We start from the raw sequence: 23,525 nt of genomic DNA, 5'->3' as shown, positions 1-23,525 counted from the left end.
GTTTATGTCTTGGCGCCTTGGAGACCGACCGCCGCTGCCAGACAAAAAGAAAATGTGCAGTGCTTTTCTATTGAGCTTGTAAGCACTATTTTGAAGCTTTTCCAGGATATCTAATGCTTGCGGTTACCTCCTAATTCCCTCCAGCTTCAGTGCAGTGCTTACAGGCTAGATAGCAGAGGTGGTCGGTCTCCTAAGCAACGAGCTGGAAACAATAGAAAAGTGTTAATATCTCAAGAACGGCTGCACGTTTTAATAAGCAACAAATTGCAAAAGTGAGTGAATTTACATGAACTATCTATATAAGAAAATGGGGAAAAAACACACTTTAAGGCTAATGTTCACACGTTGCGTTTTTGCTGCGTTATTTCAATGCTAAATTTTAAGATGTGGTTTACAGTACCAGCACAACCGCCCCTGCACAGATTCTGCATATAATGCACAAATATCTAACAGGGATGTCTGACTGCGGTGATCTAATATTTAGAGGCTGGCACATGGAGCTGAAATAATCGGATGAGACTGCCTCCTGCATTCTTAATACTTGGCCTATATAAAAAGGTCCCATGTTTATCTGCAGAGAACGAAAAAAAAAAAAAAAAGCTTTCAATCTGAAAATAGATCAGGGCGATCCTTACACAACCCGAGCGGTTAATATTGATGAGAAGCGGCTTCGGGGAGCGCCCGCCTCACACTCTCAGGACGATCCGTTTCGCTTTTGTGCCATTTATTCTAGAAGCTTCCAAAAATAATGTTTACAAAGCATTTCAGTAACGGAGAGGGCGACTGAACAAGAGAAGTTATCGGAAAGGTTTGTGTGTTTCCAAGGTCCCTGCTGTATACGGGGAGCGCCGGGCAAGCGTTGCAAGGGCCACAGCCGATGCCCAACTTTGGAGCCACTTTTAGGCTGCGTGGCAACTTTTTCTCCAATTTTGCTACGTGTCACAGCGCAATACACTGAATAAGGCTGGTTTGCGACAAGAAAGTGGCAAAAAGTCCAACGCATCAGATTTTTTATGGCTTTGGACTCACAATGTGTCCCACTGACTTGTATTGCTTTTCGATGTAGCAGCAACACTGAGAGGACGCTGGCCATGTGACAGACATCATAGACAAAGACGCTGTTTAGCCCCAGCCTTAAAACTGAATTAGCCCTGCATAAATCGCGGTCCCCTACACACGGACGTTGCCAGTGCACGGCTGTCCCCCGTACACGGCCGTCCCTCTCGCACACGGCCGTCCCCCGTACACGGCCGTCCCTCTCGCACACGGCCGTCCCTCTCGCACACGGCCGTCCCTCTCGCACACGGCCGTCCCCCTCGCACACGGCCGTCCCCCTCGCACACGGCCGTCCCCCTCGCACACGGCCGTCCCCCTCGCACACGGCCGTCCCCCTCGCACACGGCCGTCCCTCTCGCACACGGCCGTCCCTCTCGCACACGGCCGTCCCCCTCGCACACGGCCGTCCCCCTCGCACACGGCCGTCCCCCTCGCACACGGCCGTCCCCCTCGCACACGGCCGTCCCCCTCGCACACGGCCGTCCCCCTCGCACACGGCCGTCCCCCTCGCACACGGCCGTCCCCCTCGCACACGGCCGTCACTCTCGCACACGGCCGTCACTCTCGTACACGGCCGTCCCCTGTACACAGCCATCCCCCGTACAGACGTCCCTCTCGTACACAGCCGTCCCCTGTACACAGCCGTCCCCTGTACACAGCCATCCCCCGTACAGACGTCCCTCTCACACACGGCCGTCCCTCTCGTACACAGCCGTCCCCTGTACACAGCCATCCCCCGTACATAGCCGTCCCTCTCGTACACAGCCATCCCCCATACAGATCTTGTCCTGAACAGTGGATTACTGAAGCTATCGGAGTAGCAGTGTAATGTTTGGACCTTTTAGCGGCTTAGTCTTCATTCACATTTCCATACTGTACGGTTCTTCCTGTGACCTCAATACTCGATCGACTCTGGGATGTCTAATCGTCCATAGGAAAGTAGGAGGCGCTGGATTTGGATGGCCGGGCACCAAGGTCCGAGCAAGGCCCGTATAATACGGAGCAGTGGAATCAATTGGGTCAATATGTCCCAGGTGCAGCATACAATATGGCCGTCTCGGCATGGGCTGGTGGGGCGCCTTCCCCTCAGTCGCTGCTCGGCACATATCTACCTTCCCTCATCTCTCTCCAACTATTACTCAACTGAAAATATTTCTTGTAACCACACGGATACCACACAAGTGGAATTTACTGTAAAACCACACGAAGGGCGAGGCAGCGCCTCTCATCCTCCGGGGCTCGGCCATACACAGCGCAAGTTGTACTCGTCTTATCCAAACATTCCAGCTGTTATTTTGGTCTGGGAGAAAGGGGGCAATGATCGACACTTCCACACGTGAAGCCCATTAGTGATGCTGCATGATTAACGTCTGACTGATCTAGTGAAGTTACAATACGATGACAGTTTTTTAGGGAACTGCCTTGTAAGCAATTCCCCAATTTATCACTAGTATTAGGGCAGCAATGAAGAATCCTGTGCTGCCTTCATATACATCGCTACAGCCACTGCGTGAGCACTTGCTATTGTCAGAGGCCAGCCCAGAGCAGTAGTACACAAGAGCGGCCACTACACTGTGCATGTATGGGCAACCAACTAATCTCATACTGATCAGCGGTCAAGGGTTAATGCATCAATATCTCAGTCCAGGAGAATGTCTCTTATCTTACAGCAGATCGGTCACCAGACTTTACTGTGGTGACTGCACACATGAAAGTCCATGTCAGACCGGCTGTATAATACTTTAGGAATACTTCTTCTCACTTCCTACACACCCAGCATGATTGACAGCTCCTCAATAACCCTCCTCCCTGCAGCTGCTTAATCTCTGCAAACCTAACCTGAAGACCAGCTCCTCAGTGTCTCTCCTCCCTGCTGCTGGGGAATCTCTATCCACATAGCCCAATTGCCCTGCCTGCTGCTCCTGGATCTCCAACCACCTAGCTTGATTCTTCCCTGCTGGTGTTGCCTCTCTGTCCACCCAGCCTGATCTTCTTTCATCCCTGCTGCTCCTGAATCTCGACCCACCTAGCTTGATTGACAGTTCCTCAGTGTCCTTCCTCCTTGCTGCTGGGGAATCTCCATCCACTGGATGTAGAAGCAATCTAAGAAGGTATCAGGTATCCCTCCTGCTGCACGGCACGTTGCCACGCTTCCTCCTCACTGATCCGGACACAGCGCTTTGCCTCTGCAACTGAATGTTGCCACATGCCCCGGCGCTTTATCCTCCCTGTGTGATTGGTGTTCCATATCTCAGATCATACCTATTGCAGCAGATTATACCTATTGCAGCAGGCTGTTACATAATCTGTGGACGCTCCTTATACCTTCTTAGATTGCTTCTACATCCAGTTCACACTAAAGAACTGTCTGATGAAGGTCCTTTGCTGGACCGAAAACATTTATTCATTAATTTTGTCTGGATGCATTAATAATAATAAGAAGCAAAATAATTTTCCTCACTACTGAGTGCCAATTTTTTTCTATTATTGTTCTATGGGTTTGAGACCCTACTTGAGCACCTACAAAAAACTTTTTTCTATTGAGTGCCATGTTTTCTTCTACTATTAGTTGACAGTTCCTCAGTGTCCCTCCTCCCTGCTACAGCTGAATCTCCCAATGGCTTACCTGAAAGTTCCTCAGTGTCCCTCCTCCCTGCTACAGCTGAATCTCCTCCTGGCTTAGTTGACAGTTCCTCAGTGTCCCTCCTCCCTGCTACAGCTGAATCTCCCCCTGGCTTACCTGACAGTTCCTCAGTGTCCCTCCTCCCTGCTACAGCTGAATCTCCCCCTGACTTAGTTGACAGTACCTCGGTGTCCCTCCTCCCTGCTACAGCTGAATCTCCCAATGGCTTACCTGAAAGTTCCTCAGTGTCCCTCCTCCCTGCTACAGCTGAATCTCCCAATGGCTTACCTGAAAGTTCCTCAGTGTCCCTCATCCCTGCTGCAGCTGAATCTCTCAATGGCTTACCTGAAAGTTCCTCAGTGTCCCACCTCCCTGCTACAGCTGAATCTCGCCCTGGCTTAGTTGACAGTTCCTCAGTGTCCCTCCACCCTGCTACAGCTGAATCTCCCAATGGCTTACCTGAAAGTTCCTCAGTGTCCCTCCTCCCTGCTACAGCTGAATCTCCCCCTGGCTTAGTTGACAGTTCCTCAGTGTCACTCCTCCCTGCTACAGCTGAATCTCCCAATGGCTTACCTGAAAGTTCCTCAGTGTCCCTCCTCCCTGCTACAGCTGAATCTCCCAATGGCTTACCTGAAATTTCCTCAGTGTCCCTCCTCCCTGCTACAGCTGAATCTCCCATTGGCTTACCTGAAAGTTTCTCAGTGTCCCTCCTCCCTGCTACAGCTGAATCTCCCAATGGCTTACCTGACAGTTCCTCAGTGTCCCTCCTCCCTGCTACAGCTGAATCTCCCCCTTGCTTAGTTGACAGTTCCTCAGTGTCCCTTCTTGCAACAGCTGAATCTCCCCCTGGCTTACCTGACAGTTCCTCAGTGTTCCTCCACCCAATGAATCTCCTCCTGGCTTAGTTGACAGTTCCTCAGTGTCCCTCCTCCCTGCTACAGCTGAATCTCCCCCTGGCTTACCTGACAGTTCCTCAGTGTCCCTCCTCCCTGCTACAGCTGAATCTCCCCCAGGCTTACCTGACAGTTCCTCAGTGTCCCTCTTCCCTGCTACAGCTGAATCTCCCCCTGGCTTATTTGACAGTTCCTCAGTGTCCCTCCTCCCTGCTACAGCTGAATCTCCCAATGGCTTACCTGACAGTTCCTCAGTGTCCCTCCTCCCTGCTACAGCTGAATCTCCCCCTGGCTTAGTTGACAGTTCCTCAGTGTCACTCCTCCTTGCTACAGCAGAATCTCCCCCTGGATTAGTTGAAAGCTCCTCAGTGTCACTCCTCCCTGCTACAGCTGAATCGCCACCTGGCTTAGTTGACAGTTCCTCAGTGTCCCTCCTCCCTGCTAGAACTGAATCTCCCCCTGGCTTACCTGACAGTTCCTCAGTGTCCCTCCTCCCTGCTACAGCTGAATCTCCCCCTGGCTTACCTGACAGTTCCTCAGTGTCCCTCCTCCCTGCTACAGCTGAATCTCCCCCCTGGCTTAGTTGACTGTTCCTCAGTGTCCCTCCTCCCTGCTACAGCTGATTCTCCTCCTGGCTTACCTGACAGTTCCTCAGTGTCCCTCCTCCCTGCTACAGCTGAATCTCCCAATGGCTTACCTGACAGTTCCTCAGTGTCCCTCCTCCCTGCTACAGCTGAATCTCCCAATGGCTTACCTGAGAGTTCCTCATTGTCCCTCCTCCCTGCTACAGATGAATCTCCCCCTGGCTTAGTTGACAGTTTCTCAGTGTCCCTCCACCCTGCTACAGCTGAATCTCCCAATGGCTTACCTGAAAGTTCCTCAGTGTCCCTCCTCCCTGCTACAGCTGAGTCTCCCAATGGCTTACCTGACAGTTCCTCAGTGTCCCTCCTCCCTGCTACAGCTGAATCTCCCAATGGCTTACCTGAGAGTTCCTCATTGTCCCTCCTCCCTGCTACAGATGAATCTCCCCCTGGCTTAGTTGACAGTTTCTCAGTGTCCCTCCACCCTGCTACAGCTGAATCTCCCAATGGCTTACCTGAAAGTTCCTCAGTGTCCCTCCTCCCTGCTACAGCTGAGTCTCCCAATGGCTTACCTGACAGTTCCTCAGTGTCCCTCCTCCCTGCTACAGCTGAATCTCCCAATGGCTTACCTGAGAGTTCCTCATTGTCCCTCCTCCCTGCTACAGATGAATCTCCCCCTGGCTTAGTTGACAGTTTCTCAGTGTCCCTCCACCCTGCTACAGCTGAATCTCCCCCTGGCTTACCTGAAAGTTCCTCAGTGTCCCTCCTCCCTGCTACAGGTGAATCTCCCAATGGCTTACCTGAAAGTTCCTCAGTGTCCCTCCTCCCTGCTGCAGCTGAATCTCCCCCTGGCTTACCTGACAGTTCCTCAGTCTCTCCTCCCTGCTACAGCTGAATCTCCCCCTGGCATAGTTGACAGTTCCTCAGTGTCCCTCCTCCCTGCTACAGCGGAATCTCCCCCTGGCTTACCTGACAGTTCCTCAGTGTCCCTCCTCCCTGCTACAGCTGAATCTCCCCCTGGCTTACCTGACAGTTCCTCAGCATCCCTCCTCCCTGCTACAAATTAATCTCCCAATGGCTTACCTGAAAGTTCCTCAGTGTCCCTCCTCCCTGCGCTACAGCTGAATATACTTGAATTCATGATCTCTCACACTTTAGCTGTTCTAATAAAAGATTTATTTTAATGCCAGCATTATACAGTCATTCTGACATGGCTTTTCACAGTGAGTACATCGGCCTCATCAAGTCTACAAGATCTATTTAAAAGATATATGAGGTTTATAACATAAAATCTCTTGAATGATTAGCTTTACAGAAAAAAATAATTTCAGGCTCAAAAAGGACGGTGCCCACTCTACCTTGTCTTTATGGGGCACCTTCCGAAGGGGCCAGTGGCCATAGAGGACCCCCGATGTGGAGATCCCTGTACTCCACCCATCAGGATCACTATTTGGCTTGGTATCCTCTCCATTAATGGGTTTATTTACTCTCTGCGCAGAATGAAATCTCAGAAATTATATTAGACGCATTGAAATATACGGAAGGAAGGTAATGACTGAGCAAACAGCAGGACCGGCCGCAGCACGCACTATGACTGCATGGAAAGTACCTTCCAATCCTTCAGGATTACAGGAGCCCCCACACTGCTAGGAAAAACTACAATGGAGGGGAGGGCGAGCACTATTCCGTACCCACTGCAACCAAAAGCAGAGGAGCACTGAGGTCTGATCTGCAGCACTAACCAGCCAACCACCAAAATGGGCTCCGACTCCACAACTCCGAAGCCTTGCAGAACACTGCACTCAGTCTGCCATCACTCCCACAGATAGTTAATAGGGCCAACGGAGAGCCTCACATTAGTTCCCCATTTTTGTTACTCTAACCCAATGATTATCACCTAACCCGAGAAGAGACCATACACTGCCTGGGATCCAGATAAAAAGGACATGTAGGGAGGAGCACAGTGAAACTGGATTCCACCAATCAACATTATGAAAACTTTCTGGAGCTGCCAATTGGCTAAAATCAACATAAACAGATAACCAGCAGCTCCTCCCACAAGTCCTTTTCAGCTGAATGCTGTGCTGGAAGTGAAGACCCTATGGCTGGACCATGACTGTATGGAGGAGCTAGTCAGCGCATGCAGGTCAATACAACTGCTTCTATGGATGCAGGTCCAGGTGTGTACGGTCACATCTCCCATAATCTCAGTTTAGGGTCCAATGGGGCCTCATTGTGCCCTGTGAGTACGGGGGCACGTGCTAAAGTACTGACACTCCTCTCCCTCTCTTCGTTTTGCATTCTGTGTGTGATCTGGAGGTCGGACCCATCAAAAACATATTATCCTAATGGGATAGCCCTTTAATTAAGGGTGCATTGAGATAAAGCAAAGTTAAGGTAATGCAGTAGGCTGAGCTGCAGTCCTATGTAAACTTACAATAGATGCGTCCTGACAGCCGTTACTGAACGTGGATTAAACTCGACTCCTATTTTCCAAGGAACATAAAGTAAATATCACATGAAGGAAACTACGAGGATGAAGAGGAGTTTGCAACAAGGTCAAAAAAATGACAGATCCCAGATGTGTTTATCTAAGAGGTCAGATTTCTGTCTTGGAGTCAAAGAAGGAGTCTTCGGCCATCCGCAGGAAAAAAAACACCCAAGAGGTCACAGCAGAAAAAAACAATAGAAAAGTAGTGGACGGCTCCACCAGAGACCAGAGGAAAGACATCCAGAATCCTACAGGAACTTCACATGTAGCAGAGCTGGAATAAAACATCCCCAGCCCAAGAGTTACCAGTCGGTTTACATAGGACTGCAGGTAAACCTACAGCTCACCCTCAGCGACATATCAAAAGATGGAGAGTAAGAGCCATAGATAGTAAATCCAGCTCTGCTACATCTCTAACATCCAGAATCCTCAGCTCCGCTGTGTGAGGAGTTTCACAACTTATCAGGAGCAAAAGAGGCGAAAAGTTATAAAGGGAAGAAACCAAGAACATGAGAGAGCGGCGGAGAGTAAGGGACAGGCGAGAAGCCATCGCTCACAGGAACGTCGTCTACAGATCTGCACATGTATCGGCTGCGTCAGATCCATACATCTGTGTCCACTTATATATATATATCTGTACTGATCTATGGGTATATATATATATATATATATATATATATATATATATATATATATATATATTTATATTATATATACACGTATATACTCGAGTATAAGCTGAGAATTTAAGCCCATTTTGTAGGCTGAAATTGCCCCTCTCGGCTTATACTTGAGTCATTCCCAGGGGTCGGCAGGGAAGGGGGAGCTGTGTAATCATACTCATCTGCTCCTGGTGCGGTCCCTGCAGTCCATGCTTCTCCAGCGCCTTCTTCCTGTAGTGAGCGGTCACATGGTACTGCTCATTACAGTAATGAATATGGACCCGAATCCACTCCCATAGGGGTGGAGCCGCATATTCATTACTGTAATGAGCGGTACCATGTGACCGATGAACACAGGAAGAAGCTGTCAGCGCCCGGAGAAGCATGGACTGCAGGGACCGTGCCAGGAGCAGGTGAGTATAACGGGGGCATATCCACCTGCTCCCCGTTCCACCGTCGGCGCCGCTCCGTCTTCTGCATCCTCTGCAGTGATGCTCAGGTCAGAGGGCGCGATGACGCGATTAGTGTGTGCGCCGCCCTCTGTCTGAACAGTCAGTGCAGGGGACGGGGAAGACACAGCGACGCCGACAGTGGAACGGGGAGCAGGTGAATATAGCAAGTGCCGGGGGCCTGAGCGACAAGAGGTGAGTATGTGATTTTTTTTTTTTGTTGTAGCAACAGCATATGGGGCAAATGTCTGTATGGAGCCATGTGCAGCATTATATGGGCGCAAATGTGTCTATGGAGCATCTTATGGGGCTCATCATAAACTTTATGGAGCATTATATGGGGCTCCTGATTCAATATGGATATTCAAAAACATTTAACCTACTGATGTCTCAATTAATTTTACTTTTATTGGCATCTATTTTTATTTTTTAAATTTACCAGCAGCTGCTGCATTTCCCACCCTAGGCTTATACTCGAGTCATTAAGTTTTCCCAGTTTTTTGTGTCAAAATTAGAGGTCTCGGCTTATACTCGTGTCGGCTTATACCTCTGTACTGATCTATGGGTCTATATATATATATCTACTATATAACTGTCTAAGGGTAACTTCTGTCTGTCTGTCACGGATATTCATTGTTCGCGGCCTCTGTCTGTCATGGAAATCCAAGTCGCTGATTGGTCGTGGCAAAACGCCCACGACCATTGCCACGACCAATCAGCGACGGGCACAGTCCGGCGGCAAAATGGTCACTCCTTCCTCCCCGCAGTCAGCGCCCGCTCCATACTCCTCTCCAGTCAGCGCTCACACAGGGTTAATGCCAGCGTTAATGGACCACGGTGTAACGAACTCCAATAACGCAGCTATTAACCCTGTGTGACCAACTTTTGACTATTGATGCTGCCTATGCTGCATCGATAGTAAAAAGATCTGTTACAAATAATAATAATAATAATGAAAAAAGGTTATTCTCACCCTCCAACGTGGCGCGGTGTCCTCGGCAGTGCAAGCGGCAGGTTCCGGTGCCAAGGATGCTATGCGAGAAAGACCTGCCATGACGTCACAGTCATGTGACCGCGACGTCATCACAGGTCCTGTGCTCATACCATCCCTGGGACCGGAAGCTGCCACATGCACCACACACAGGCGCCAGGGCTTCAACAGCACTTCGGAAGGTGAGTATATGTTTATTTTTTATTTTACATAACTGGGCAATATACTACGTGACTGGGCAATATACTATATGGCTGGGCAATATACTACGTCGCTGGGCAATATACTACGTGACTGGGCGATATACTACGTGACTGGGCAAAATACTACGTAACTGGGCAATATACTACGTAACTGGGCAATATACTACGTAACTGGGCAATATACTACGTAACTGGGCAATATACTACGTAACTGGGCAATATACTACGTAACTGGGCAATATACTACGTAACTGGGCAATATACTACGTGACTGGGCAATATACTACGTGGCTGGGCAATATACTATATGGCTGGGCAATATACTACGTCGCTGGGCAATATACTACGTGACTGGGCGATATACTACGTGACTGGGCAAAATACTACGTAACTGGGCAATATACTACGTAACTGGGCAATATACTACGTAACTGGGCAATATACTACGTAACTGGGCAATATACTACGTAACTGGGCAATATACTACGTAACTGGGCAATATACTACGTAACTGGGCAATATACTACGTAACTGGGCAATATACTACGTAACTGGGCAATATACTACGTGACTGGGCAATATACTACGTGACTGGGCAATATACTACGTGGCTGGGCAATATACTACGTAACTGGGCAATATACTACGTGACTGGGCGATATACTACGTGACTGGGCGATATACTACGTGACTGGGCAATATACTACGTAACTGGGCGATATACTACGTGACTAGGCAATATACTACGTAACTGGGCAATATACTACGTGACTAGGCAATATACTACGTAACTGGGCAATATACTACGTAACTGGGCAATATACTACGTGACTGGGCGATATACTACGTGACTGGGCGATATACTACGTGACTGGGCAATATACTACGTGACTGGGCAATATACTACGTAACTGGGCGATATACTACGTGACTAGGCAATATACTACGTAACTGGGCAATATACTACGTGACTGGGCAATATACTACGTGACTGGGCAATATACTACGTGGCTGGGCAATATACTACGTGACTGGGCGATATACTACGTGACTGGGCGATATACTACGTGACTAGGCAATATACTACGTGGCTGGGCAATATACTACGTGGCTGGGCAATATACTACGTAACTGGGCAATATACTACGTGACTGGGCAATATACTACGTGACTGGGCAATATACTACGTGGCTGGGCAATATACTACGTAACTGGGCAATATACTACGTGACTGGGCAATATACTACGTGGCTGGGCAATATACTACGTAACTGGGCAATATACTACGTGACTAGGCAATATACTACGTGGCTAGGCAATATACTACGTGGCTGGGCAATATACTACGTAACTGGGCAATATACTACGTGACTGGGCAGTATACTACGTGACTGGGCAATATACTACGTGGCTGGGCAATATACTACGTGGCTGGGCAATATACTACGTGGCTGGGCAATATACTACATAACTGGGCAATATACTACGTGACTGGGCAATATACTACGTGACTAGGCAATATACTACGTGGCTGGGCAATATACTACGTGGCTGGGCAATATACTACGTGACTGGGCGATATACTACGTGACTGGGCAAAATACTACGTAACTGGGCAATATACTACGTAACTGGGCAATATACTACGTAACTGGGCAATATACTACGTAACTGGGCAATATACTACGTAACTGGGCAATATACTACGTAACTGGGCAATATACTACGTAACTGGGCAATATACTACGTAACTGGGCAATATACTACGTAACTGGGCAATATACTACGTGACTGGGCAATATACTACGTGGCTGGGCAATATACTACGTAACTGGGCAATATACTACGTGACTGGGCGATATACTACGTGACTGGGCGATATACTACGTGACTGGGCAATATACTACGTAACTGGGCGATATACTATGTGACTAGGCAATATACTACGTAACTGGGCAATATACTACGTGACTAGGCAATATACTACGTAACTGGGCAATATACTACGTAACTGGGCAATATACTACGTGACTGGGCGATATACTACGTGACTGGGCGATATACTACGTGACTGGGCGATATACTACGTGACTGGGCAATATACTACGTGACTGGGCAATATACTACGTAACTGGGCGATATACTATGTGACTAGGCAATATACTACGTAACTGGGCAATATACTACGTGACTAGGCAATATACTACGTAACTGGGCAATATACTACGTAACTGGGCAATATACTACGTGACTGGGCGATATACTACGTGACTGGGCGATATACTACGTGACTGGGCGATATACTACGTGACTGGGCGATATACTACGTGACTGGGCAATATACTACGTAACTGGGCGATATACTACGTGACTAGGCAATATACTACGTAACTGGGCAATATACTACGTGACTGGGCAATATACTACGTGACTGGGCAATATACTACGTGGCTGGGCAATATACTATGTGACTGGGCGATATACTACGTGACTGGGCGATATACTACGTGACTAGGCGATATACTACGTGGCTGGGCAATATACTACGTGGCTGGGCAATATACTACGTAACTGGGCAATATACTACGTGACTGGGCAATATACTACGTGACTGGGCAATATACTACGTGGCTGGGCAATATACTACGTAACTGGGCAATATACTACGTGACTGGGCAATATACTACGTGGCTGGGCAATATACTACGTAACTGGGCAATATACTACGTGACTAGGCAATATACTACGTGGCTAGGCAATATACTACGTGGCTGGGCAATATACTACGTAACTGGGCAATATACTACGTGACTGGGCAGTATACTACGTGACTGGGCAATATACTACGTGGCTGGGCAATATACTACGTGGCTGGGCAATATACTACGTGGCTGGGCAATATACTACGTGGCTGGGCAATATACTACGTGGCTGGGCAATATACTACGTAACTGGGCAATATACTACGTGACTGGGCAATATACTACGTGACTAGGCAATATACTACGTGGCTGGGCAATATACTACGTGGCTGGGCAATATACTACGTGACTGGGCGATATACTACGTGACTGGGCGATATACTACGTGACTGGGCAATATACTACGTGGCTGGGCAATATACTACGTGGCTGGGCAATATACTACGTAACTGGGCAATATACTACGTGACTGGGCAATATACTACGTGACTGGGCAATATACTACGTGGCTGGGCAATATACTACGTAACTGGGCAATATACTACGTGACTGGGCAATATACTACGTGACTAGGCAATATACTACGTGGCTAGGCAATATACTACGTAACTGGGCAATATACTACGTGACTGGGCAATATACTACGTGACTGGGCAATATACTACGTGGCTGGGCAATATACTACGTGGCTGGGCAATATACTACGTGGCTGGGCAATATACTACGTGGCTGTGCTATATACTACGTGACTGGGCAATATACTACGTGACTGGGCAATATACTACGTGGCTGGGCAATATACTACGTGGCTGGGCAATATACTACGTGGCTGGGCAATATACTACGTGGACATGCATATTCTAGAATACCCGATGCGTTAGAATCGGGCCACCATCTAGTATATATATATATCTCTGTACTGATCTCTGGGTCTATTGCATCCCAGTATAAGCCCCACACACACATTACATAACACGGACGGGCAGAGAGGAGTTTGCAGTCGTTTAATCTGCAGTCCAAATGTAAATTCATAAGCAACATATAGTGACAGCACTGCGGAACCGGAGAAATTACAAACCCCACTCTGCACCAGCAAGCTCTGCTGTATCTCACAGCTCTGTTACACCTAACAAGATTGGATCTACTACACCTGCTCTGCTACCTATCACCTGCTCGGCTCTGCTACATATGACCTGCTCGGCTCTGCTACCTATCACCTGCTCGGCTCTGCTACCTATGACCTGCTCGGCTCTGCTATCTGACAAGATCAGCTCGACTACCTATGACAAGCTCGGCTCTGCTATCTCTGACCTGCTAAGCTCTGCTACCTATCTCCTGCTCGGCTCTGCTATCTGACAGGATCAGCTCGACTACCTATCACCTGCTCGGCTCTGCTACCTCTCCCTGCTCGGCTCTGCTACCTATGACCTGCTCGGCTCTGCTATCTGACAAGATCAGCTCGACTACCTATGACAAGCTCGGCTCTGCTACCTCTCCCCTGCTCCGCTCCCTCCGTGCTCCTCTCGCCGGGTCACACACCTGGTTACCGGGTCACACACCTGGTTAGTGCAGCCGCCGCCCGCTCCTCCTCCTCCCGGCTGTCCGGCCATGGTGCTCCGCTCCTCTATGGCGCGGCGCCCGCTCCCCGCATCCCGCCCGCTCCCCGGACTCTCCGGTTGTGCAGAGCCGCAGCCCGAGCATCCCCCGTACGGCAGCTCCGCCCCGCCTCCTCCTGCTGTTAACCCCTGCACTGCTGACTCACCTAACACTGCACATACTGCCGGCTCCGGACAGCACAAGGGATTTTTCCTTTAAACTTGGAAGAAAAACTTTCTTGCTCTCGATCTGAGGTGATGAACTGTGGAGAAAGCGGGAGCCGCGGGCCCGGGATCAGTCACCGGGAACAGCCGCTTCCCCAGTGCGGCACCTGGGACTCTGCGCCGGCAGGACAGGCCTGTGCACACACTGCAGAGCTGACGATTATTTTCTGTGCAGATTATTACAGAAACTGAAGGATTTCCTGACTCCGGCAAAGCGCCTGAGGACCCTGAGGTCTGTGCACACGGTGCGGATTTGTGACTTGCAGGTTTAACCCTTTATTAATGAGTGGGGAAAAATCTGCACCAAAAACGGATCTACGTCCCGTTCACAGGACTTCGGTATATCGGACGTTTTTGGGTAGCGGAGATCCCAGAAGGTTAGAGGTCGCGATCCTCCTCCTGTCCAGCCGCCGATGGCCCCAAGTCCTGGGGATCAGTCAGCCCAACTCCTGTGTGTAACGATGTGAACCCCGCTAACAGGCTGAGCGCGGTGGTCGCACACGATGGTCGCACATGAGGGTCACACGTGGTCGTACACGATGGTCGCACATGAGGGTCCTACATGGTGGTCGCACACGATGGTCGCACATGAGGGTCACACGTGGTCGTACACGATGGTCGCACATGAGGGTCCTACATGGTGGTCGCACATGGTGGTCACACACGATGGTCGCACATGAGGGTCGTATATGGTGGTCACACACGATGGTCGCACATGAGGGTCGTACATGGTGGTCGCACATGGTGGTCGCACACGAGGGTCGTATATGGTGGTCGCACACGATGGTCGCACATGAGGGTCCTACATGGTGGTCGCACACGATGGTCGCACATGAGGGTCACACGTGGTCGTACACGATGGTCGCACATGAGGGTCCTACATGAGGGTCGCACACGATGGTCGCACACGATGGTTGCACATGAGGGTCGTATATGGTGGTCACACACGATGGTCGCACATGAGGGTCGTACATGGTGGTCGCACATGGTGGTCGCACACGAGGGTCGTATATGGTGGTCGCACACGATGGTCGCACATGAGGGTCGCACATGGTGGTCGCACATGAGGGTCGTACATGGTGGTCGCACATGAGGGTCGTACATGGTGGTCGCACACGATGGTCGCACACGAGGGTCGTATATGGTGGTCGCACACGATGGTCGCACATGAGGGTCGCACATGGTGGTCGCACATGAGGGTCGCACACGATGGTCGCACATGAGGGTCGCACATGGTGGTCGCACATGAGGGTCGTACATGGTGGTCGCACACGATGGTCGCACATGAGGGTCGCACACGATGGTTGCACATGAGGGTCGTACACGATGGTCGCACATGAGGGTCGTACATGGTGGTCACACACGATGGTCGCACATGAGGGTCGCACACGATGGTCGCACATGAGGGTCGCACACGATGGTTGCACATGAGGGTCGTACACGATGGTCGCACATGAGGGTCGTACATGGTGGTCACACACGATGGTCGCACATGAGGGTCGCACACGATGGTCGCACATGAGGGTCGCACACGATGGTTGCACATGAGGGTCGTACACGATGGTCGCACATGAGGGTCGTATATGGTGGTCGCACATGAGGGTCGTATATGGTGGTCGCACACGATGGTCGCACATGAGGGTCGTACATGGTGTTCGCACACGATGGTCGCACATGGTGGTCGCACACGATGGTCGCACATGAGGGTCGTACATGGTGTTCGCACACGATGGTCGCACATGGTGGTCGCACATGAGGGTCGTATATGGTGGTCGCACACGATGGTCGCACATGAGGGTCGCACATGGTGGTCGCACATGAGGGTCGCACATGGTGGTCGCACATGAGGGTCGTACATGGTGGTCGCACACGATGGTCGCACACGAGGGTCGTATATGGTGGTCGCACACGATGGTCGCACATGAGGGTCGCACATGGTGGTCGCACATGAGGGTCGCACACGATGGTCGCACATGAGGGTCGCACATGGTGGTCGCACATGAGGGTCGTACATGGTGGTCGCACACGATGGTCGCACATGAGGGTCGCACACGATGGTTGCACATGAGGGTCGTACACGATGGTCGCACATGAGGGTCGTACATGGTGGTCACACACGATGGTCGCACATGAGGGTCGCACACGATGGTCGCACATGAGGGTCGCACACGATGGTTGCACATGAGGGTCGTACACGATGGTCGCACATGAGGGTCGTATATGGTGGTCGCACATGAGGGTCGTATATGGTGGTCGCACACGATGGTCGCACATGAGGGTCGTACATGGTGGTCGCACATGAGGGTCGTACATGGTGGTCGCACACGATGGTCGCACATGGTCGCACACGATGGTCGCACATGAGGGTCGTACATGGTCGCACACGATGGTCGCACATGATGGTCGCACATGATGGTCGTACATGGTGGTCGCACATGAGGGTCGCACATGAGGGTCGTGAGCCCCACAATGATCCTCTGATCCCTGCAGGGTGGCGATAGAAGAAGCTGTCTGCCTGCTGGTCAGGGATGGAGCAGGGTCTCTGCAGGATATCCAGAGACCCCCTTACAGAGTAATGGGGGCTGCACCTGCCGCTATCTCATACAGCACACAGGAGCCAATCACTGCTGTGTATGGGGGAGTCGGCTGTATGATCCCCAGATGTATTGTTTGGCCAACAGCCATCTAATGTGTATGGTCAGCTGAAAGGGAATCTGTCAGCAGGCGAGAGCAGCGTGATGTAGGGACAGAGACCCTGATTCCAGTGATGTGTTACTTACTGAGGCTGCTTGTTGTCATTTTGATGCAATCACAGTCTTCTCTGCTGCAGATCTAGCAGTTCTCTGAATGCTGAGCTATGTATAACCCCGCCCACACCACTGATTGGCAGCTTTCTGTGTACACTGTGCATAGGCAAAAACCAGCCAATCAGTGGTGGTGTCTGGTTAGACAGAGCTCATGAATATGGAGGACTACCTCGCAGCAGGTTTACTAGTCGTCTAGTGATAATCTCCTGCTGATAAAACACTGATTTTATAAAACTACAGCAAGCAGCCCAGTAAGTGACACATCGCTGGAATCAGGGTCTCCCCGTGCTCAGATTAGGTGGGAAAAACCTAGAGACAGATTCCCTGTAAAACTCCCACTCATTTTGGTGGAGCTGGAAGAAACTGGTATAAAAAATGACAAAAGTTCCAAGATTTTTAAATAGCTGCGACTTTGATGATTTGTTTTTCAGCTACAAACACTGCCATGAATGAGCCGATTCCTGCCAGACCCCTTTAAGTCTAATCGGTCGGGGTCCTGCTAATCCCATGAAGAGGAAAATCTTACTCTAGAATTCTGGTGTCAAAAATGTTGCCCCTTATCGCTTTCACAACCATCTGCTCTCCTGATCTACACGTCTCACACTGGCACAGCTCTGGAGGTGGAGTCTCCAGGAGATCTATGTCCCGCCCGTAGATCTTAACAGCTCATTTACATATTTTAAAAAACATGGATTTCTCTGGAATAAGACATCGGATAGCAGGTATCAAGGTATCATTTTATTCAGCTCCCTATGACCCGCATGCCCATATAGACGGCTTAGGAGGGTGGATCCTACTGATGGATTCAATGGATGCCCGCAGTCTTATATGTCCTTTCCCCCTGTTATGTTCTCTTCTGTTGCTATAAATAAAGTTTTAAAAAAAAAGCCATCAGGAAGCAAATAATTGGCTAAAAAAAGGGGCTGGTGGCAAATTTTCTTATTGAGTTCATTGTGTAATCGATATACAAAAAGCTCCCCCTAGTGGCGACTGTGGGAAGAGAGAATTATTATCAATTCATGCAGATTTGTTGCGCTGTATCAGAAAATAACTATACAGTCTCGTGGCCACATATACTGGACAATTTTTACGCACCAATCTCATAGGAAACCCAAGTACAGTAAATGCACATCGTGACCCGTCAGGATAGAATGGATATAGACATAGAATAGATAGATAGAAAGACGTCACTGAGATTTAACATCAGTGCTTTGCGGGTATAGCTTACGGTGACACGTATTCAACTAATTAATAAAATATAAAAAAGTAAGAAAAAAAGTGTCATTTTTCTCAACAGCTGAGGGAAAGCAGACAGCTGGGGGATCGTGTTATTATTCTCGGAAGGGGCCACTATACATAGATCTTCCCAGCTTATAAATAACAGCTCACAGCTGTTTGCATCACCTTTGTTATAAAAAAGGGGTACCCTCCTAATTTTAATAACCAGCAAAGGCTCAACAGACAGCGGCGGACTGATATTAATATGCGGGTAGGGGACATGGCTATTGGCCCCCTCCCAGACTAATAACATCAGCCCTTAAATGCCCCAGAAATGGCGCATCCTTTAGAGATGCCAATTCTGGGGCTTAGCCTTGGCTCTTTCCACTTGCTCTGGTGTGCTGACAAGTGGGGTAAAGGTTTTTGGGTTGATAACAAGCAAAGTCTAAACAGCCTGACATTAAAATGAGGGGAGACCCCCGTTTTAATAATCAGTAAAAGCTATGCAGACAGCTGTGTGCCGTTATTAATAAGCTGGGAAGATCCATGGATAATAGCCCCTTCCCAGAATAACACCAGCCTCCAGCTGCTGCTTTACCTCAGCTGGTTATTTTTTTTTAATTAGTTAAATACATGGGTGTAGACACAGGGGGGTCAGTGAGTACGCTTGTCGACCGCAAGGACCAGAGCTCATCCCACTGAACGTCTGCACTCCTTTTATCATGTGCAATTGATTAATTGAACCACAAAACAGACAACATATAGAACAGTCCCACCAAATACACAACATGGTGCAAATTACAGAGTCTCACCCTTCTACTGACTCGCCGGTATTAGAGCAACTGCGACTTCAGAGCTTCCAGGGCCAACTACCACCCACCTGTGGCACGCACAGAGAAGAGGAAACAACAAGCTTAGGAAGCCAACAGTCCATTGAGGAATGTGGCCAGGTGACCGGAGGGTCACAACCTTGCTTCTCTGAATATCTCCATGGGGCTCAGGTGACCAGTGGGTCCAAATCCTGCCTTCCCCAAATGTATCCATGGGTTCAATGATGGTCAGTGCAGCAGATTTGTTTTCTTTCAGATGGTGCCGTGGTTCCCTACGCTAGCATCCTGTAGAATGTCACATCCGTGTCCCTCTTGATAGAGCCATGTTATCCTGGTAGTGTGTTCCTTTATTTAGTCATGATGACCTGGCTGTTGTTCTATCAAGATACTTGATTCTCTTTGCAGAACGATAGAACTCCCTTTTTGTCTGTGGCTCAGGACATCATCCACAGGTCAGGGAGGATTTGGGATGAGTTTAACTCTCATTGAGTATTTAGTCAATCTGCATAGTTCATCCTTCTCCATTTTGCAGGTCAACAAACTAGCTCTGCTGGTACAATGTGTAATCAACATATTAACAAACATCTATTGTTCAATTACCCTGTGTCCCTGTCCTCCAGAGATAACAGACAATAAGTGACAACAAACATCAACTTGAAACTCATACGAACAATAGTCTGCTTCTTGACCAAGCAAAGAAAAACATATAAACTCAAAAGTCAACATAAAGAGAATAGCTTATGTCTCCTGGCCTACTGAATTTACGTTTTGATTATTAAGATTAAATGAAACATGTACAGTAAGCTACACTGATGATATATCTCACTGACATATTTCTATCTCTGTATATAAGATTCTTTTATTAATTAGAAAACTATCATACAGATGTTAGGTGAGAAATCGCATTTTACTCGCATGACACTCGTCCTACTTTTCAGGAACAACATTGGAGAGATTTTACTTGAGCTGATCATAGTCAAGACACAACTAGGAGACTTTGAATGGACAGAATTGACCATTTTCTCAGACAAAGTTGAGTATTGTTCATTTGGACTCTGGTGAAGGGTCCATAAGAAACCGAAAATTGAAAACTTTCCCAGGGGAAACAATGTTCTGCGCACTGGACACAATGACCGCGACAAGTCAACACAGAGCAAGTAATTCAATTAAATATTACACAACCCGAACAAAGACACATTCTGCTCCTGGAGATGTGTAGTAAAACACCAAGGGCCAATTCCTTATAGCACGTCTGCTTTTTCGCCTACTTTTTGGTGTTTTTATCTTTGTGTTTAAGTGCATTCTAGATGCATTTTCCTGTGTTTTTTAGGGTCAGGGAGTTTCCAGATGTTTTCAGTTGATTCATCAAAATTGGTAATTTTTTACCAATACTGAATTTTTCAACAGTTTTACCCTCTGTCGGCCCTATCTAAAAATGTTCTGTTGTCTCTGGGCTAGTGGGTGCCGACTTGCCGCTAGGATGTCTCCCATACCCAGCACACAGGCATGAGGGATTTCTGCACTCCTGCATCTATGTAGTAAGTGTTCAGAAGCAGCAGCAGCAACATGGAGGACATTATTCAGAGGTACTGAGCAGTGTAGCTTTGAATCCAGCACTGTGGTGAGACAAAACACTTACTAGAAAGCAGCAGCACCATTTGTGTGTCTCTTAATGGCCTCATAATAGACTGATATGTCCTGTTCTGTAGGGATCACTTTTAAGCTGTTTCATTATCATTACATACAAGATTACAATGACAGGTAACGCCTATGTATAGATCACACAGGATCCACCAATCATAAACCCACAATCAGGAAAACATAATTGCTCTGCTAATACAGGTAATGGACAGATTGAGTTGTCCGTGTACCCTATTACGGCACATTTCTAAATATTGGCTGCTGAGAAAATTGTACCTTATAAAGCACATGGAGGGAGAGAGAATCATAGGCCGTATAAAGGCAGAGGCAGGGAATGCATCAGCAGCTTTATGGTGAATCTGGATAGTGAAAGGACGTCGAACCTCACAGCTTAATAATAGAAATGGGGAAAGAAACACTGAATAAACTGAGAAAATGGTACCTTATAAAGTACATGGAGGGAGGGAGAATCATAGGCCGTATAAAGGCAGGGGCAAGGAATGCAGGAGCAGTTTTATGGTGAATCTGGATAGTGAAAAAACGTCGAACCTCACAGCTAAATAATAGAAATGGGGAAAGAAACACTGAATAAACTGAGAAAATGGTACCTTATAAAGTACATGGAGGGAGGGAGAATCATAGGCCGTATAAAGGCAGGGGCAGGGAATGCAGGAGCAGTTTTATGGTGAATCTGGATAGTGAAAAAACGTCGAACCTCACAGCTAAATAATAGAAATGGGGAAAGAAACACTGAATAAACTGAGAAAATGGTACCTTATAAAGTACATGGAGGGAGGGAGAATCATAGCCCATATAAAGGCAGAGGCAGGGAATGCAGCAGTTTTATAGAGAATCTGGATAGTGAAAGGACGTTGAACCTCACAGCTTAATAATAGAAATGGGGAAAGAAACACTGAATAAACTGAGAAAATGGTACCTTATAAAGAACATGAAGGGAGGGAGAATCATAGCCCGTATAAAAGCAGAGGCAGGGAATGCAGCAGCAGTTTTATGGTGAATCTGGATAGTGAAAGGACATCATACCTCACAGCTTAGTAATAGAAATGCGGAAAGAAACACTGAATAAACTGTGCAGTGTGTGACAGGACAGCATAGAGGAAGATTAGTGTGTGAGAAGAGGAGAATAGTGGCATACATGTTTATCAGGATAACTGGACGCTTAGGAGAACTTTTGATTCGCACTGAATTGGGCAAAATCAAATTTCAAAATGATTAGGATTCATTATAAGATGGAATAAAACCGATCTGTGCTGGAACAGAGTGACGTACTGTTCTGTATGACCCCCATGTGATGTGACCGGATCCCGGTGGGTCCCAGCTTAGATGCTCTGGTACACGCTTAGCTCATCAGACCATTAATCAGCCCTCGCTCAGACATGGAGGGAGCATTAGAGGCCATCAGTGACCGAGCAAACACCTATTAGACGCCCGTGACATATGGCGAGATTACACACTGTCCACTGCGCAGTGCCGGGTGCTCAGGTCATCAGGAAGAGCCCGCCGTGTGTGCGGATGGGAAGGAATGGAGGACGGAAATATCATTAATCAATAATATTGACCAGCCCGGTCCACCATAACGGAGGCCACCCTTACATAGGGCTCCTTTGTTGTAGCTCACAATGGGGGTCCGAAGCAGGGAAGTCCCCTCTATGACAGCCATTAATTGGTATGTGGCGCAAGAAGAAAATGAGAGACACGTAAAAAACTGCAGCAAAACCGTATGTGGTACATTTCCAGCTTACATCGATGGTACAATAATATGTGGTGCACTCAGATGGCTGCTGCAGTCAATCATCGATCGCAGCGGTCTCGCTCCTTTTGTGCTAACATTACAGTAATTTTGGTCCCATGGTGAAACGGCATTGCAAATAGCACAAAAAGACCGGCGGGGACCCCCGAAGCAGGAGCGCTGGGGGATATACAAGGCGAGTAATAGTATTGGGAGGGTTTTATCTTACAGTATTTCCTGCAATCACTTTAATTTCTTAAAGGGAATTTGTCACTAGAAAATTACATTGTTTAAATCAGGTTTTTCTTTCACACCGGTCACTGGTGATTCTTTTAGACTCTAATTTCCCATTTTAGTAAATGCACAAGTACATTGGCACAAATGAGCAGACTGGCCCTATCTATTGTATTAAAGCATCTAATGAGCGTGTGCAATCTCCTGTATGTAGAGGTGTTATCAGTCATTGTACAGGAGGAGGAGGTGAGCTGTGATGTCACCTATTGTGAATGGTGGATCCTGTGTTATCTACTGTATATAGAGGTGTTATCAGTCATTGTACAGGAGGAGGAGGTGAGCTGTGACATCACCTATTGTGAATGGTAGATCCTGTGTTATCTTCTGTATATAGAGGTGTTATCAGTCATTGTACAGGAGGAGGAGGTGAGCTGTGACATCACCTATTGTGAATGGTGGATCCTGTGTTATCTACTGTATATAGAGGTGTTATCAGTCATTGTACAGGAGGAGGAGGTGAGCTGTGACATCACCTATTGTGAATGGTGGATTCTGTTATCTACTGTATATAGAG

At 48.3% G+C, this 23,525-nt stretch overlaps 1 protein-coding gene across 7 annotated transcripts in view; it reads right to left on the bottom strand.

Annotated features, from left to right (window-relative positions):
- PDZD2 (PDZ domain containing 2) overlaps positions 1–23,525 on the bottom strand; it is a 205,404-nt gene that overhangs the window by 101,434 nt on the left and 80,445 nt on the right. The window contains exon 1 of one of the 7 annotated variants that reach the window (XM_077282189.1): positions 14,211–14,350. The exons of 5 other annotated variants lie outside the window; for them this stretch is intronic. Coding sequence is in view for 1 of the 2 variants with exons in the window: in XM_077282180.1 (XP_077138295.1) it covers positions 14,191–14,261 (71 nt within the window). In the remaining variant the exon portion in view is untranslated. Of the gene's footprint in view, positions 1–14,190; positions 14,351–23,525 lie in introns of those variants that run through there. One more of the 7 variants, XM_077282180.1, reaches the window with a different exon arrangement.

Source organism: Ranitomeya variabilis, chromosome 1 (genome assembly GCF_051348905.1).
Source record: "Ranitomeya variabilis isolate aRanVar5 chromosome 1, aRanVar5.hap1, whole genome shotgun sequence".
Taxonomy (NCBI): Eukaryota; Metazoa; Chordata; class Amphibia; order Anura; family Dendrobatidae; genus Ranitomeya; species Ranitomeya variabilis.
The sequence above is the reverse complement of the archived record's forward strand: the minus strand, read 5'-3'. Positions and strand labels throughout refer to the sequence as shown.